Source organism: Gekko japonicus, unplaced genomic scaffold (genome assembly GCF_001447785.1).
Source record: "Gekko japonicus isolate JY-2015 unplaced genomic scaffold, Gekko_japonicus_V1.1 scaffold1825, whole genome shotgun sequence".
NCBI lineage: Eukaryota > Metazoa > Chordata > Lepidosauria > Squamata > Gekkonidae > Gekko > Gekko japonicus.
In genome coordinates this window covers 312,706-330,678 of record NW_015161458.1, presented here as the reverse complement: position 1 = coordinate 330,678, position 17,973 = coordinate 312,706, and the positions used below count along the sequence as shown (strand labels likewise).

General features: G+C 45.1%; 1 protein-coding gene across 1 annotated transcript in view; it reads right to left on the bottom strand.

Moving 5' to 3' along the window:
• Positions 1–17,973, bottom strand: part of MBTPS2 (membrane bound transcription factor peptidase, site 2) — a 54,923-nt gene that overhangs the window by 36,795 nt on the left and 155 nt on the right. Inside the window, exons 2-5 of the mRNA XM_015429089.1 lie at positions 7,333–7,341; positions 3,667–3,815; positions 3,110–3,248; positions 1,142–1,245 (exon numbers count right to left, since the gene is read on the bottom strand). Of these exons, the coding sequence (XP_015284575.1) occupies positions 1,142–1,245; positions 3,110–3,248; positions 3,667–3,815; positions 7,333–7,341 (401 nt within the window). The remainder of the gene's footprint in view (positions 1–1,141; positions 1,246–3,109; positions 3,249–3,666; positions 3,816–7,332; positions 7,342–17,973) is intronic.

Here is a 17,973-nt window from a genome sequence, read left to right as displayed (position 1 = left end):
GTGGTGGGGGGGGGGGGGCTGCATGCTGAAATAAGACTGAAGACAACCTTCTCCCACCAGGTTTTGGGAGTGAGATGGGAAAAAGCTAATAGAAGAAGCATCCACTGCCCAGATTCACAATAGGTGTAGAAAGGTAAAAAGGGACAGACAACACTCAGTCTCCCTTCTACTTGTGAAGCAAATTTATTTGTAAGACATCCAGGCAATATTTCAATAGTTTCCTAAAATTTGCCTTCTGAGGAAGAATGCTTTCAGGGTTGATAGAACTATTGAATGAAGACATGCTGCTGCAGCTTTACACACACACACACACACACACACTATATCTAGGGATTTGTTTAAAGAGGTATGTGTGTAACTTCAAGCTAAAAATCCCACCACAAAATTCTGCCTCATTTCCTGTAAACTCAAGGTTTAGGTTCAGACTAAATTGGACATTTCCATCAATTCTCCCTTCCTACTGCAACCCCACCCTGACCTGGAAGGCCTAGGCTAGCGTGATCTCGTCAGATCTCAGATGCTAAGCAGGATCAACCCTGGTTAGTACTTGGATGGGAGACCACCAAGGAAGTCCAGAGTTGCAGCACAGAGGCAGGCAATGGTAAACCACCTCTGAATGTCTCTTGCCTTGAAAACCCCACGGAGTCGGCATAAGTCAGCTGTGATGATCAGTGGGAAGGGGGAGGCAGGAAAGAATGATTTTCCTGATGGAGAATTTAGTCTGGATGCAGCCCATGAAGAATTATTCCTATGTACCAACTGTTCCTGTGGCAGCTTTCTACAAGGTTTGCTCCAGGGACTTTGGAAAGGCAGTTATTTCTAATTAGCAGTGCTCTGAAAACATACTTGCAGCGGTACAGGAAGCAAAAGACAGAAGGAATTAAGCCTGTACACTGGGAAAACACAAAATATCTCAGAATCCTAGTCTGAAAATTGCTAGTGTGAATTACAAGTACCCGTTGTAGCAACTGATGCAGTATTAATATGTAATTTCTCCTTCTTTTCACCCCTTGCTAAAATTCATTGTTTTAGAAATCATCTGTCCATATGAACTCATAGGCTGTCATATTCACGGGTAACCAAATCCTTTGGCACATAAATCATCCTTGGCATGTAGCAAGAAAAGAGTGGATTGCATTACCGAATAGCTGCCACCCCATGGCCAACTTCATGTATGACACCACTGATGAGAATTGCTGCAAAGAAGTAGGACAGCTGACTGATGGGAAGATTTACGCCAGGCACCTGTTTCCAAAAAACAGAACAAAACAAGATGCAGAAGAACAAGTACTGCAAAAGCAGGGGCTCACTGAAAGAAGCCATTTTTCTAATGACAATATTCTTATATGGACATCATTTCCAAGTACAGAACGTACATATATGCCATGTACATTTCACAGTCTTATGTATACAACAGGCAGCCACAGGCAGGAGGGCTTCCCATGGAGATCCACAGACTTCTAGGAATACTTGAGCCTTTACTTTAAAAATAATATTCTGACAAAAGAATTGGGTGTTTTGTTCTTTGGTAAGGGCCAAAAAAAGGTAGGTCTATGACATTTGCTACCTTGCAGCATTGATACTACAACCGTGTTGTGTTATACCAAACAGAAATTTAATCTGTTAAGGTAATCTTGGAACCTTAGCCCTGAAACCAGCTCTTTCAAATGCTGCATTTGCTGAATCAAACGGTGGAATTACAGGAACCCTAGTCTTCTCAGTTACTGAGTTTCCCAGAAACATTGAAAGCTAGCACCTTGAATGGAGAGCACTTCTTGATAATGAATAACTAGTATCTATTCAAGCATAAGCCAAGCCTCTATGAAATGCTATGATAACAGTAAGGAGGGTCATCTCAATATGCTATCTGTTTCTCCCAGAGAAGAGCAGCTAGTCAGCCTCAAGGTCTTTGATCTTCCCCTAGAAGGTGGCTTTGCCACTAAGCTTGTACATACCACGCTTCTGGAGAGTAAAAATCCTTTCCAACCAGGAGGAGCTTTTGTGCTGGTGACCTTTTGATGTAGTGGTTAAGTGCGTGGACTCTAATCTGGGAGAACTGGGTTTGATTCCCCACTCCTCCACACACAGCTGCTGGATGACCTTGGGCAAGCCATAGTTCTGTCAGAGATGTTTCTGTCAGAGCTCTCTCAGACCCATCTACCTCATAGGGTGTCTGTTGTGGGGAGTGGAAGGGAAAGGAGTTCGTAAGCCGTTCTGAGACTCCAAGTGAAGGGTGGGGTATAAATCCAGTGTCCTCCTCCTCCTCCTCTTTTAGGCAATCAATGTTTCACAGACAACTGATGCAGGTCTCTACAGGCCAGTGGGCAAGAGCAAACTGTGAACTAGTAACTTCTGAGGACTTGTGTGAAAGACGGACTAAAGTTGTTGGACTAGTTCAGTAAAACTGGTTCTTCAGGTAGGACGATTGCTGGGCACCTTGTAGATTTCTTTTCTCCCCACCCTACATCTGTATCCCTATCCTTCCAAGGAGCACAGCAACATATATACCCCATTTAGTCTCAAAACAGCCCTGCAAAATAGGCTAAGATATGGTAACTGGCACGGGGTCACCCATGTGCTCCCCCATGTCCCATAAAAATGGGATTTAAAAAATAGGCTATCCCATAATTCAGAACTGGGGACAAATAAGGCACAACTGGATTGATTGCTTTGGCAAGTAAACAAACAATTTCTGAGCAGGCTCCTTCCCTCTTGCCAATACCCTTTTTTCTTGGCCAAAGGGGCAATTTCATGAAGGCCAGAGAAAACAGCATTTGATGTGCATTTGACCAGTACAGCTATCACTTTGATGTTTCATGTACTTGTATACAGATGCACTGCAAAATATGGCAAATAACCCAGTGGGTTTACATTTCTCCCTAGTTAACTTACCTTATAAACATGGAGAGAGTCTAAAATTGTACTGTAACAAACCCTAAACCTAGATGAGAGGCTTGACAGTGCTATTCGAAGCAGAGTTATTCTCACTGACTCTGAAGGGTGTAACTCTGCTCAGGACGTCACTGTATCACAATTGAAAGGCTAATGCCTTCTTTGCAGATGTTGACTGACAATATCTTCCATTGCTTAATGACAGAAAAATACTCACCACAACCTGCAACATCTGATCATTCTGAGCTGTAGGAGCGTCAGTTAGCATCTGTGAGAGTGTCTGCATCAGTGTCTTCCCAAGGAGAACAACAGAACCAAACATAGCAGCTATGCCAAAAAACATTCCTAGACTAAACCTGAAACAAAGATGCCAATGTGTCATATTATATTTATTGTGCACTGCTAAATTTTTATTCATCTTTGATGGGAAGTGCTGAACCCCCTGAAAACTTCAGAGTCTCTTCCAATCACTGGATCAGGAGGATGTCAACAGCACAACCAAGACCAGCTTAACAAGCCAGGTCAGAAAATCCACCATGCAGCACAGTAAATGCACCCCCAGCCCTCCGATCTTCCCCACCAGGAACATGCATTTATTGTTGGATGGCTTAGGCCACAAAAGCCTATTCAAGGCTTAAACAAAAGATTATTCTATTTAGACATACAACACTATGTAAGCAGTCAGTCCCAGGACAGTAACTCGAATAAGCAGGATACAAAAGAACTTCCAGTAATTGTCCTATACAGGCCTGACTTATTATTCTGAAACAATACCATAGATAAAGAAATCTGGGTTTCCATCTTCCCCAGTTGTAAAACAGGCGGTTGAAGAGAGCAGTTTGCCATCGCACGTGAAATGGAGAGATGGTTAGGCCATATGATGCAAGCCGGTCTTCGTAAGATGTCTTCAGGGAGGAAGATGACTGAAAGAGAGAAAGGAAATCAGTTTGACAGAGAAGAAGTTTCAAGTTAGGATTGTGTCTGCATAAACCATGCTCTGCTGCAGCTCTTATTTTCATTTGTTCCAATTTCTCCCTCTTCTTGTCTTTTTCTATTTCCTAAAGTCTACTTTCTCCTCAGAGCACTGTGGGCTGTTTTTCAGGTCAAGTCATTAAAACTCAGTGAATATGTACAAAGCCTCAAGGAGATTCATGGAGGACAGGTCCATCAATGACTACTAGCCATGGTGAGTAAAGGGAGCCTCTGTATTCACAGACCGCAAACCTTCAAAATCCATGGCTAGGAGACAACACTGGGCCCTTCTGCTCTACTGTTGGACCTCAAGGGCAACTGGATGGCTACTGTGTGAGACAGGTTGCTGGACTAGATAAGCCACTGGTCTCATACAACAGGGCTCTTCTTAGATTCTTAGACAGCAGTAGACCCTGAACAGTAGAATGTCTGCAAAGGATCGTAGTATGTTCAGACATACGTCATGCGATCCATACACTGCAAAAATGCAGTTTACAAATCATGAACAAACCCATGAAAGAGGCATGGAGTTGGATTCTATGAAGTGTAAGGCACGCACAGAAGTGGCTCTTTCTCCAAGTTTCCCTTCCCCCATTAGTTTTTGATGACCCTGAACAGTTATATGCCAGGGATGACAGGTCCCATGTGGACAAAAAGCCAAGTGGACTGCACTGACAAGTGGCAATCAGGTGAAATTGCCCCTCTTGGTTCGTCTGTCAGTTGCACTTCAGCTCATATGATAGGCTTTGTTGATATAAGAGGCAGAGATGGGTGATTTCACTCACTTCTTCCTCCTCACTGCAGCCACCATTCTGCATGTCTTTTTGTACACGCAGGCACCCTGAATTATTGGCTTTTTTTGCAGGTTCAATGGGGATGCTGGGGAAAGGGGAAACATGGGAATAAATATGCTTTCAGAAATGCCTTGAGCTCACATTCTGTAGAATCCAACCAACACATGTGCTTCAGGCAAATGGAGGAAGCACAGCAGTTTGCCATGATTCCTGTCTTCCTCTGCTCCTTCATGAAAAGGAAGCCCCCTACAATAAAAGAAACACAAATAAGAACCACTTGCATAGAACTTCAGGAAGGGTCATTTGGGGAAAGATCCTCCACAGAAATATGCCTTCTCTCTGAATTTCCAGGTTTTTGAAAAGTAATTTTCAAGTTCTTTTCCTTAGAGATAAAGTTGTGAAAAACTGCTTGCATGTTCACTGCACCTTATAAAGGATGGAGGAGCAAAAGCTGAGATGGGTGTCATGCACCAGCCATCTGCCTCCTCCTCCTCTGAGGAGGAAATGGAAGTGTTGGGCCCTGCACCAGTGGAATACCTGCCTAAGCAGCTGACCCAGCAAGAGAAGTATCGGGAAGTGAGAACGCTTTCCAGCTGCAGCTTAGCTCCTCATTCTGGCAGGAGAAGAAAGAAATGGCACAGAGGTCAGCACATCAGTTGCCACCAGTTTCTCCTGAACCAGCACAGTACAGGAGAGAGCACTTGACAGCTTTAGAGAGATGAAGGAGTGCCTTTCTGATCGCCCAGCAGCGGTCAGTGTTCGTTCCTGGAACAGAGCCTTTGCAGCAGCAGGAATGACAAACAGATAGGGAAATAAAGGACTTGTACCTGGAGGACGCCAAACTCAGCAGTTAGAAGCAATACCTGGGCTCTGGGGATGAGTCAGCTAATGAGGCAGATAAAAAGAATACACTGAGCAAGGCTCAGTGTGGAGGCAACTTTGCATGTTATACAACTCTATGAGCTGACCTGCTGCCTTTGTAGTATGTCCTTGCTAACCTTTGCTTATGTTCACAGCTAGAGATCTAGACCTTGCACTGGTTCTAAGCCCTGGACCCTGGAACCTCTTTTCCTCTGACCCCTGGACTGAACCTTTGGATCCCTGATGTTGGACTTGTTTGAAGACCTTGCTCTTGTTTCTTGTCTTGTTGATTATCATTGTATTTGTGTATCGTGGAAACCCTGGGTAGAGTAACAGTGCCAGGCTTTGCCCTGAATGTGACAATGGGTCTGAAATTAATTTCTATTCTAAGCATCCTCATTCTCATCTGCTCTGTTGCATATCTTTCTCTTTTATTTATTTATTTATTCAATTTATACCCCGCCCTCCCCACCAAGGCAGGTTCAGGGTGACTTACACAAACATTTTAAACAGCTAAAACAGTACATTTATAAAAACCAATCATAAAGTGCTTGCGTGCAATGTAAGCCCTGTAAGCCGCCCTGAGCCTCCGGGGAGGGCGGGATAAAAATGTGAATAATAAATATAAAATATAAAATAAAATGTGTCTTTACTTTCTAATGAGAGCACTGGCAGGCAATTGGAGCGAGAATTATACTTACTTTCATTGCCTCCTTTGTTGGGGAAGGGGTGCCTCAACATAAGAAAGGATGCAGAAGGAGAAAAACAGCTACCCAATCTCTGTTTTTATTCATTCATTGCAATCCATCTTGCTGCAACTACCCTATAAAAAGGAACGTGTGCTTCTGAACAGGTTCAAAATGCCTTTTAGTCATCTCTCAACCCCTTGTACTTCCCCAAAACATAGGATTAGGACAAAAGAATGGAGGTCATAATATATAGGCAGCCTCAAGGAACACCCCCTCTCACTATAGGTAAAGTATTAAAGGGGAAATCTCAATACATTTGAGCTGAAAATAAGAGTTGTCAACAAGCCTGGAGAAAAAAATGTTCTGTCCCTTTAATATAGACAGAATGTGTGGAAAAGGAACGTTGGACTTACCGTGAAGGCTTCTTCTACTCTAAGGAAGAGAGGGCATCCTAGCATGGATGATGCTCACTGATTAAGGAGGCAGATTTTAATTCCACACTTCCTATCTTCAGGGGTGGTGGTCACCCTACTCCTGAGTTCAGGTGTTCCCTTAACCATATGTGATTCACTGCACTTTTAAAAGCCTAGAAGTGCTGTACAAACAGGTAAAGGACTATGAAGGGTTAATTCCTCACAGACCCAGAGAGCCTTGAGTGACAGGCTGCTCCAAGAAATCTGATTAATTAGCACCAGCTGAGCAGAGAAAGACTTCTGAACTGGGTGCTGAGGATAATTCATTCAGAATTCAGCCCTGACTGAGATCAGTAACACAGATGGAGAGCTGGTGGAAAGTTGGCAAGGAAGAGTGGATAGTTAGGTGAAGACTCCCATTCAGGCCAAGAAAAGGGAACAGATCGTCTAGTGAGAGGAATTACCCTACCCAGTTAAAACAGGAAGATAGCTCTGAAGACTGGAGAGATCCTTTGTCTGGTGTGGTTAGAAACTGCCTTGTGAAAACTTCAGAGTCAATTAAAACAAGAAGAGTACTGGTGTGTTTAAAGAAGGGGTTTGGGCACTGGATAGAGTGGCCCAGCCTTCTGGAAATCAAAAGAGTCAGTGAATGCTCAAAGTATTTGGGAAACACTGGAACAAAAGCCTGTCATCTTGAAGATCCTAAGTCACCCGGGAAAGCTTATGAAACTCTCAATAGCCTGAAAAGCATATGAACTAAAGTCTGTGTATATACTGATTTCCTTCAGAGTTATCTATATTACCTCAGAAATTTTACCCCAATTTCACCTGACCTTTCCCATCTAGAGAAACTGGTATCTTTCATGATCCATTACCGGCCTCTCAACCAGACTGGAGAACAATGGTCTTAACAGTCGAGGAGGATCCTGAAGACCAAGGGAGCTTCCTCAGATCATTTCCTCATCAGCTTTAAAACAAGGGTAACCAGCAGAGGGCCTTATAGTAGATAAATCCCTTGGGCCTCCAAATATGTGAGCTCAGCTTTACTCAAGAATCCCTGGTTCCAGCATCCCATATTATGATCTTTGGTCTGTCCAATCAGCCAGCTGGCCTATGGATTTTATTTGCCTTGAATATGTTTGTGCATAAGGATAGGTCAGAATTAGAAGATCCTTCTTGGACTGACCGTAACTTGGTGTCTTCCTGCTTTACTGGTAAGGCAGCTGAATGCAACTTGTCCATAATATCATCTGTCCTGATCAGCCCATAGGAATATTCTACCAGGAAAAAAAGGAAAGAACCAGGCAGTGACCCAACTTTCAGTAGGCTGATGTTCTGCATCCAGTCAAAAATCTAGGTTCCTTGGCTCAAACAGATAACTCCTGACCTGGCCCAAGAGGCCAGCACCTGTAAGCAATCTGCATCACAATCTGCTTACAACGTTTTCATTAGAAAGGTGGGCCCATTTGGATCACCATCTGCTGTTCTGTTGACAAGCAGGCTGATAAGCATCTCTCTCTGATCTCCTGTGAAGGTAGGAGAAACCACTGCCAAGATCACCCAAGTATGGAGTCACAGCAAGGTGCTATTAAACTTTGATGGTGTGCAAGGAAATTACAGCCCACCTATGTCCTTCTGTTATCTGGGAGGTTGACTTGTCATCTTCTATTCTTTCGGTGCACAAGACTATTTATGGTGGAAACCAATTGGACTCTGGAGTAATAGAAAACCTTCTCCCCTGCCCCCCCAGCAGCGACAACGAGGCCCGCGTGGCTCCCAGCTGCCAGGAATGTCAAGCCCCCCCCCCCCCCCCCCCGGGCAGCTGAGTGCATCTTACAAAAAATCTTTTAGAATACATGCTTTTAGGCCATAGATTGAAGTGGCAATGTCTGATAAAGAAAAAAAGTAATGCTTCAAAACAACCTGTAAAGAAAAAGGGGTTAGCCATTAGTGAAGGAAAATGTATAAAAAGTCTATTTAGAAAGCACATACAACTACATGGATACAACTACCAGGATACAAGGAAATCCAATCACTACTCCCAAGAGAACATGAATGACGAAAATATTAAAGAACTGAATGACATCCTTGAAAGTCAGCCACAAATCAAAAAGCTGGAAGCCAAATGAATAACATATATTACAGCTGCTAGCAGGATGTTTCAAATTATCTTCTTCAGATAAATAAATGTTATTCTTTTCTTCAACTATGAAATGTGAAGATATCAGTTTCTCGCTAACTGGCTCACACAGTGCATAAGGATGGATATCGGGTGCACAAAGAAAGATCAGCAAGACCTTGAGATCACTCAGGAAGAAGTGACTGGACCAGGGGTGGAGCCCCGCATAACAGTGAGTGTGCTTCTAAGTTGTTGCTGAGACTGACCTCCAGGGTTCCCACGGAACAGGTACAGATATACAACAGAGAGGAGAGGATTGTGCCACAGAGCCTCTGTGATAGAACTGGATCTCCATCCAGGATTGTTAGCATTTCATGACCTGTCCAGGGAGTTTCTGGAACAAAAATCACCTCTGGTCCCCATTCTAAGGGCAGCTCAGTCACAAAGGCCTAATCGACTGCTCCAATGTCTAAAAGGCACTGCATAGCATTTAGAGTGCATTGGTGTGTTGGATTTAGAGATTCTGATGTAGAGTTGCCAGGCGGTCTCCCATCCAGATCCAGGCCTGCTGGGCTTCAGCAAGATCACTGTATTGTTGTATCACATGCCTTCAGATCAGAACAGTTTTCCACGCCTCGTTGAGAGGAGGACTGATGAGTTGTGTTGAGTACCTGAACCTGGCAGGCCTCTCACCCATCTGGCTACACAGATTGGATTCCGACATGAACGAAAAGAAGTTCCATGCCATATTCCATTTTAATAATTAAAGCACTAGTTAATAGCCATGCTGCCCCACCAGTATACCATCCTTCACAACTGTTCTGAAAGTTACCTCACACCAGTGGTTCTTAAGTTTTTCTGTTACAGAGGCTTGTGCATGAACTGTAAACTGCATTTTTACACTGTAAAGATCATACAATTTATGCCTAAACACATGTCTAAACTTATTGTACGTTTCAGAATTCACTTCTAAACTTTCAAAGTGAGTGCCAAAAACTAAACTGTCTTTCTCCCCATCATAAAAGTACCAGAAACTCACGTTTTATTTTTAATGTTTAGTATTTATAAATACAGAGCATTTCTGAGCAACAGGCTGCAGTTCACAGCCACTTTACACATTAGGCAGACACAACCTAAAATCTGCTCCTAACAACTACCTCCCAACTCACCGCATTCCTTCTCCTCCCTCCTGGCCTTGCTATGACAAGGATTGCTACTGGAGCCGGTGCTATTTAATTTGTTCATAACTGATCTTGGGGGAAGGTTGTTGCCAAGTTTGCAGATGACACCAAATTTTTCAGATGGTAAAAATCAAAGCCAACTGTGAAGAGCTCCAGGAGGATCTCCACAGAGTGGGTAAGTGGGCGACAATGTGACAAAAGAAGTTCAATGTAGATAAGTGTACGATAATGCACATGGGAACAGAAAACCCCAACCTCAAGCATGCGCTAATGGGGTCTGAACTTGTTGAGACTGAGACGGAAAGAGACCTTGGGGTCATAGTGGATAGCTAAATTAAAGTGTCAACCCAGTGTGCCATTGCATTAAAAAAAAGTGAATTCCATGATGGAGATTATTAGGACAAGGACTGAAAATAAAGCAGCCACTATTATAATGCCCTTTTATAGATCTATGGTGTACCTCATTTGGAATACTGTGTGCATTTCTGGTCACCATATCTCAAAGAGGACACTGCAGAGCTAGAAAAAGCAAGAAGAGTAGAATTAAGACTATTAGGTGGTTAGAAAAGAGACAACTGAGAGCAGGTACATGATAAGAGGTTTATAAAATTGTGCACAGAGTAAAGAGAGTGGACAGAAATAACTTTTTCTCCCTCTCCCAAAACACTCAAACTGGAGGGTATCCAATTAGCTGATAGGCAATAGATTCAGGACACTTGATACAGTCAGTGATTAAAATGTGGAATTCACTGCCAGAGGATGTACAGATGACCATAAGCATAGCCAGCTTTAAAAGGAGGTCAGACAGATTCTAGCCATGGTGACTAATGGAATTTATTTGTTGATTGCTGATTACTGAACTGATTTGCTGTCTATGATTAAATTATGATATTAAAATAGGGCTTGCAAATTAATTAGATGGATTTCATACTGACCTTGATTAAATTTACTGGTCAGTAATGGGATATTATAGTCAATCAAATTGGATTATTAGATCAAATTGGTGGGTTATAGTTAAAAATAGAGTAATTTAGAGGTTCGCAGAGGAAATAACTGGAGTTAGCCTAGGGTACAGCAATTTATGTGGAATCAGTTAACTAGCTGCCAGGAGCTATATACACTGGTCACCAACATCTCAGTCAGTCTTGCTGGTTGGTCTGTGGCACCCACAAAAACCATCACTAAGGGATGATGACTGGACTTGGGATCCCAGTGCTCCTGGGGAGGGGAAAGTATAGCCGTGGGACCAGGCATAAATGTAAGGGAAGAAGGCAGAGAAGTAGAGTACCTCCCCTCCCTTCCAGCCTGTGTCCCATCCCAAAGGTTGCAGGTAGTAGGGCTAGGTTGAATAACCCCCCCTCCAACACCGGGGTTGTGCAATGCCAGGTCTATAAACAATAAGATGATGGTCCTTCGGGACTTTCTGCTTGAGCAGAATGTAGATCTGGCAAGATGGGGAGACAGTAGCTCTCTCCCAACTGGCTCCTCCCAGATTCTTGGTCCTTCACTAATCGTGGACTAGGGGGTGGGGGGTGGCTGTGTTCATTTGGGAGGCTTACTCCTTCAGGGCGCTCCCACCACCAAAGATTGTGGGCACTGAGTGTGCTGGCCTGGTGTGGGAAGCCGGGGAGAGTTTGGCTATTTGGCTGGCGTACCATCCACCCAATGCACCGGCCAACAGCCTGCCATCCCTGCTGGAGGCTATGTCGGGCTGCGCATTGAAACACCCTAGACTGATTGTCCTGGGTAATTTCAATGTCCACGCTGACAATGCAGCCTCCAGTCAGGCAATGGACCTAGTGTCGTCCATGGTGACAATGGGATTCTCCCAATATGTAACAACTCCCGCCCACTGGGTCAGACACACTGTGACGACCTCTTATTTGGGGAGGTCTAGTTTTACTTTAAAAATGTTCTTTATGTTTGCTCTCAGGGTAATCTGGCTGCCACCAGGGAAATTTAGGCTTTCCCGACCTTTTCCTATAATATTTTTCCTACTGGTTTTGGTATTGTGACCCAGGGTCCGGGCTTTCGAAGGACTATGTGTTTCCTGGGAAGAATTTCGTTCAGAACTTGTGTCTTAAATAAAAGTAGATTTATTTGACGTTCACACACTCTTCCCTCTTATTGACAGGGATCAGGGCATGTCACTTTGTAACAATATTTTCCTTAGGCCATATATGGTTACTGTTTCTTTATGCTTTAACTTTTCATAACACACACAAGACTTCTCTCTCTCAGACCTTAAAATGAACAAACTGCTTAACTCTTTTACTACACAGAACCAAATCTTTCCCTCACAGGGATGAGTCTCCTTAAACTCAGAGACAGCACTTAACTCATAGCAACTGCTTTTACACAGCACACTCTTCTGACTGACTAACTGTTTTACTGTTAAACCTTAACTGTCATTTCTCCAACAGTCACTCCTGATAGACATTCAAATCATCCACCCAGAATCCATTCCAAACCCCCTCCCCCTCTCTGTCACTCACCAATCATATCACTTGCTTGAGTCCAGCATTCTAGATCATCATCACACAGCAATATAAACCAAACTTTTAAACACACACACACACCGTAAAACATGGAATCGTTACACACACACTCAACCTGATTCTCATGGCGGGAGTCACAGTGGACTGGATCACTGTCTCGGCAGTGCCATGGTAAGACCACCATGCCCTGAAGGCCCGTCTGAATGTTTCACCCTGACCCCGTTTGGGCAGTGAGTGGATTTTAGCTTGCCCGTGGAGCCAAATGGACCCAATGAGGCTTCAAATGGCCCTTCAGGCGGGGCTGATGCCCCTGGTGGCTCATTAGATGCCAACTCTTGGCAGCCATCAACGAGATTGCTCCCCGATGTCCTCTGCATCCTCACTCTAGGCTCACTCCATGGTATACACAGGAGCTGAGGCTGAAGCAAGGGCTCAGACGGCTAGAGAGACAGTGGTGGCACGTTTGTGATGAAGCTACAAGAACATCCTATAGGACGTTTATGAGATCCTATGAGGTGGCAGTCAAAGCTGTGAAAAGAGAATACTACATGGCCATTATTGCATCTGTGAGCTCCCGCCCAGCCCAATTATTTAGAACGATTCTGTCTATTACTACTCTGCCACAGGGCAGACCAAGTGCTAAGGAATTGGAGATTGGCTGTGAGGCTTTTGCAAACTATTTTGCAGATAAAGTCTTATCGTTCCGCCACAACCTTCCCGCCACAGTTGAGACACTAAGGGAGCTCGAGGCTCCATGCACGTCTTCTTGTCAAGTTTTGGATTATTTCAGTCCATTCAGCCTAGAAGAAGTTGACAAATTACTCTCAACTGTCCGCCCGACCACTTGCAGCCTTGATCTGTGCCCATCGTGGCTAATTAAAGTTGGCTGCAACAGGCTACGAGGTACCCTAAGGGAAATTATCAACAAGTCCCTTTCTGAGGGGCTGTTCCCTGGGGCACTCAAGGAGGCAGTGGTATGCCCTCTCTTGAAAAAACCATCCTTGGATCTGGCCGAATTGGCTAACTACCAGCTGGTTTCCAACTTGCCCTATTTGGGCAAATTAATTGAGAGGGCAGTGGTGATTCAGTTGCAGGGGTTTTTGGATGACACCTCTGCATTAGATCCAGTCCAGCTTCTGACCAGGCCAATGGACTGAGATGACACTGGTCGCCCTCACGGATGATCTTTAGAGGCATCTGGATCAGGGCAGTTCGGCTGTGTTGCCATTGTTAGAACTGTTGGCAGCGTTCAGCACGGTCAACCACCAGTTTGGTGTAGTGATTAAGTGTGTGGACTCTAATCTGGGAGAACTGGGTTTGACTCATCAATCATCACAAAACTGCTGGATGACCTTGGGCAAGCCATAGTTCTATCAGAGCTGTTCTTGAAAAAGCAGTTTCTCTCAGAGTTCTCTCAGCCCCACCTACCTCACAGGGTGTCTGTTGTGGGAATGGGAGGGGAAGGGAAAGGAGTTTGTAAGCCACTCTGAGACTCCAAGCGAAGGGTGGGGTATAAATCCAATCTCCTCCTCCTCCTCCTCTTCTTCAACTACTGACCCACCGCCTTGCCAACACTGGGATTCAGGAGTCTGCCTTACAGTGGCTCTCCTCGTACCTTTAGGGTCGGGGACAAAGGATGGCCATTGGGGAGCAGCTCTCACTCACTAGTTTGCAGAGTGCCCCAAGGTGCGGTGCTTTCCCCAATGTTATTTATCATCTACATGCGCCCCCTTGTCCAGATTGCCCGGAGTCATGAGCTGGGTTGTCACCAATATGCAGACGACACCTAGCTCTACCTATTGCTGGGCAGCCAGTCTGACTCTAGTCCGGAAGATCTGGACCTGGCGTGGATAGCTGTGGCTGGTTGGCTTAGACTGAGTCGACTGAAATTGAATCCGACGAAGACGGAGGTTCTGCGCCTGAGCCGGAGTGGCCCAAGGGTAGGGATCCCACTCCCAACCTTCGATGGGGTGCTGTTGGTGCCAGTGTCGGGGGTTAGGAGCTTGGGAGTACTCCTAGATGCCTCCTTAATGATGGAGGCCCAGGTAGCAGCCATTGCGAAGTCAGCCTTCTATCATCTTTGGCTGATTAGGCAGTTAAGAACATAAGAACGTAAGAACATAAGAGACGCCAATGTTGGATCAGGCCAAAGGCCCATCCAGTCCAACACTCTGTATCACACAGTGGCCAGAAATACCAGTGCCATCAGGAGGTCCACCAGTGGGGCCAGGACATTAGAAGCCATCCCACTGTTGACCCCCCCAAGCACCAAGATGACAGAGCATCACTTGCCCCAGAGTCCCTATCTATACCTTGTGGCTAATAGCCACTGATGGACCTCTGCTCCATATGCTTATCTAATTCCCTTTTGAAGCCGTCCATGCTTGTAGCCGCCACCACTTCCTGTGGCAGTGAATTCCATGTGTTAATCACTCTTTGGGTGAAGAAGTACTTCCTTTTATCCGTTCTAACCCGACCGCTCTGCAGTTTCATGGAGTGCCCACGAGTTCTTGTATTGTGAGAAAGGGAGAAAAGTACCTCTTTCTCTACCTGCTCTTTCCCATGCATAATCTTATAAACCTCGATCATGTCACCCCTCAGTCGTCTTTTCTCCAAGCTAAAGAGCCCTAAGTGCTTTAACCTTTCCTCATAGGGAAAGTGTTCCAACCCTTTTATCATTTGAGTTGCCCTTTTCTGCACTTTTTCCAAAGCTATAATATCCTTTTTAAGGTGTGGTGACCAGAATTGCACACAGTATTCCAAATGAGGTCTCACCATTGATTTATATAGGGGCATTATGATATTGGCTGATCTGTTTACAATACCCTTCCTAATAATCCCCAGCATAGCATTGGCCTTCTTTATTGCAGTCACACACTGTCTCGACATTTTCAGTGAGTTATCTACTACAACTCCAAGATCACTCTCTTGATCAGTCTCTGCCAGTTCAGACCCCATCAACATGTATTTATATTTAGGATTTTTGGCTCCAATGTGCATCACCTTGCACTTGGCCACATTGAAGCCCATTTGCCATGTTGACGCCAAGTTGGCTTCCTTCCTCAAATGCAACAACTTGGCAACAGTGATCCACGCAATGGTCTCCTCAAGGTTAGACTACTGTAATGCTCTCTACATGGGGCTGCCCTTGTCCCAAACCAGAAATCTGCAGCTGGTGCCGAATGCGGCAGCCAGGCTCTTGTTGGGCCTCCCTACACAGGAGGATATCCAACCTGCGCTAAAAGCACTGCACTGGCTGCCTATAGCATACTGAATTCAGTTCAAGGTGCTGGTTCTTACCTTTAAAACCCTATATGGTCAGGGACCTGCATACTTAAGGGACCGCCTTTCCCCACAGGTTCCCCAGAGAGCACTACTATCAGGGTCCCAAAACCGTCTGGCTTTGCTGGGCCCCAGAAAAGCCAGGCTGGCTATGACGAGGGCCAGGGCCTTCTCAGTGGTGGCTCTGTACTGTGGAATGAGATCCCGGAGAACAGGGCCCTGAGGAACCTTTTACAGTTCCGCAGGGCCGGCAAGACGGAGCTCTTCCACCAGGCCTTCGACTAGGGAGCGGCACCATACAACTGAGGCCCTGGTCCCAATATTAACATCAATACTAACATCAACAGTATTATTAACAGCCAATATAACCCAGACTATGATGGGAGCTGACTGCCTGTTTGTTGGATGCTGTTCATGCCCACCACTGCATATGAATTATCTTAACACTAGCATTTTGTAATGTTTTATACTTATATTGTTATAATTGTATCTAAGGTCACGGCTTTTGTGCTGCTGGCTCTTCAGAACTGGTTAGCCACTGTGTGAAACAGGATGCTGGACTAGATAGCTATTACAATGGCTGCTTTGGGCAGTGGAGTCTATGGCATTATACCCTCCTGACCCTCTGCACCCCAAACCCTGCCCTCCCCAGGCTCTACCCCTCAAATCTACAGGTATTTCCTCGCCAGGCTCTACCCCTCAAATCTACAGGTATTTCCCAACCCAGAATTGGCAACCCTGTAACTGGCTATCGAACCGCTTTCCAGACCCTTGGAACCCAGAAGACATGGCATAGGAGGAGGTGCTTTTCTACCTTAGCTGCCACTGCATAACCCCAAATCAACATAAGTCAGGGGTGGAGGGAACCATACCTGTTACCATGAGGCTGTCCTACCATACTATGCACTTGGGGCAGGAAAATGACTTGAGACAGCCCTGCCTTATAGCTAAGCAGAAGGAAATAAACATGGCTTGCCTCCATTTTCCCCTTCCCTCTGCTGCCCCACCAGCTACAGCCGGGACACTCACCTGGAACTTCCTTCTAGAACGCATTATACCACAACGGGCCTTACTCCTAGTTCTAAATAAAACACTCTCTAGTTACCGTGTTCATCCTCCTTTCTTCCTCTTAACTGAATGCTCACATTCAAAATGATATTTCTCCTGGTACACTAAAGGTAAAGGTTCCCTTGCTCAAAAGCCAGTCAAATCCGATTCTAGGGTTGCAGTGCTCATCTCAGTTTCAAAGCCGAAGAGCCAGCGCTGTCCGAAGACATTTCCGTGGTCATGTGGCCGGCATGACTAAACACCAAGGTGCACGGAACGCTGTTACCTTCCCACTGAAGTGGTACCTATTTATCTACTTGCAATTTCTTGCTTTCGAACTGCTAGGTAGACAGGAGCTGGAACTAGAGATGGGAGCTCACTCCGTCATGCGGCAACTCGGGTCTCGAACTGCTGAACTACCGACCTTCCACAGCCTGCAGTTCAGCATCTTAACCACTTGAGCCACCGCAGCTCCCTATTTTGTATAGATAAGTGTTTTGGGGTTTTTTTAAAATCAATTTCAACATATTAATGTTATGCTGAATGGAATTTGGTTGATACTAATAAAAGTATTACATGGTTTTGTTTTCTCTCTCTGTGTGTTAAGATAATTGCCAGTGATCACCTTAAAATAGATGGCCTAGATGAACACTCCACTTGGCACTTAGCATACAATTCAAGTTAACTGAATCCATTTAAGTAACTTCAAAAATGGTGTATGAGGAGGAGTGTGACTTTAAGAACTGACCTCCTACAATCACCATTCTCTCTCTTCTCGGGGATATAGTGCACCTTCTCGGGGACTAGAGAGCCATGTAAGGATGTTGTCTTTCCTTTTTTTCTAGCAAAAGGTATCTAACACCTTCATGACAGCCACTGTTCAAAAACAGCTATACCGTTGAATTTCTGCTCGTTACCCAGACAAATAAACTCCGTCGGGAAAACAAACAACCCTATATCATTTATTCCTGTCGCCACTCGGCATCTTTTAAAATGAAGGCCAGCATTACGCGCCCCCTAGTGGCCGAACGTGCGCGGGGTGGGGAGAGAAACATTTTGCAAAGTCCTTGAGAGGAAAGTGCTGCCGGCAACCGTTAGGGCTACTGTGCGTTTCTCTCTGTATCTCCTGGTGCTCAGGCACCCGCCCGTTTTACGTTCCTCGACAAGGAGCCATAATTCTCTCCCTCCTAAATCTGAACAATCCTTTCCGGGGGGGGGGGGGGAT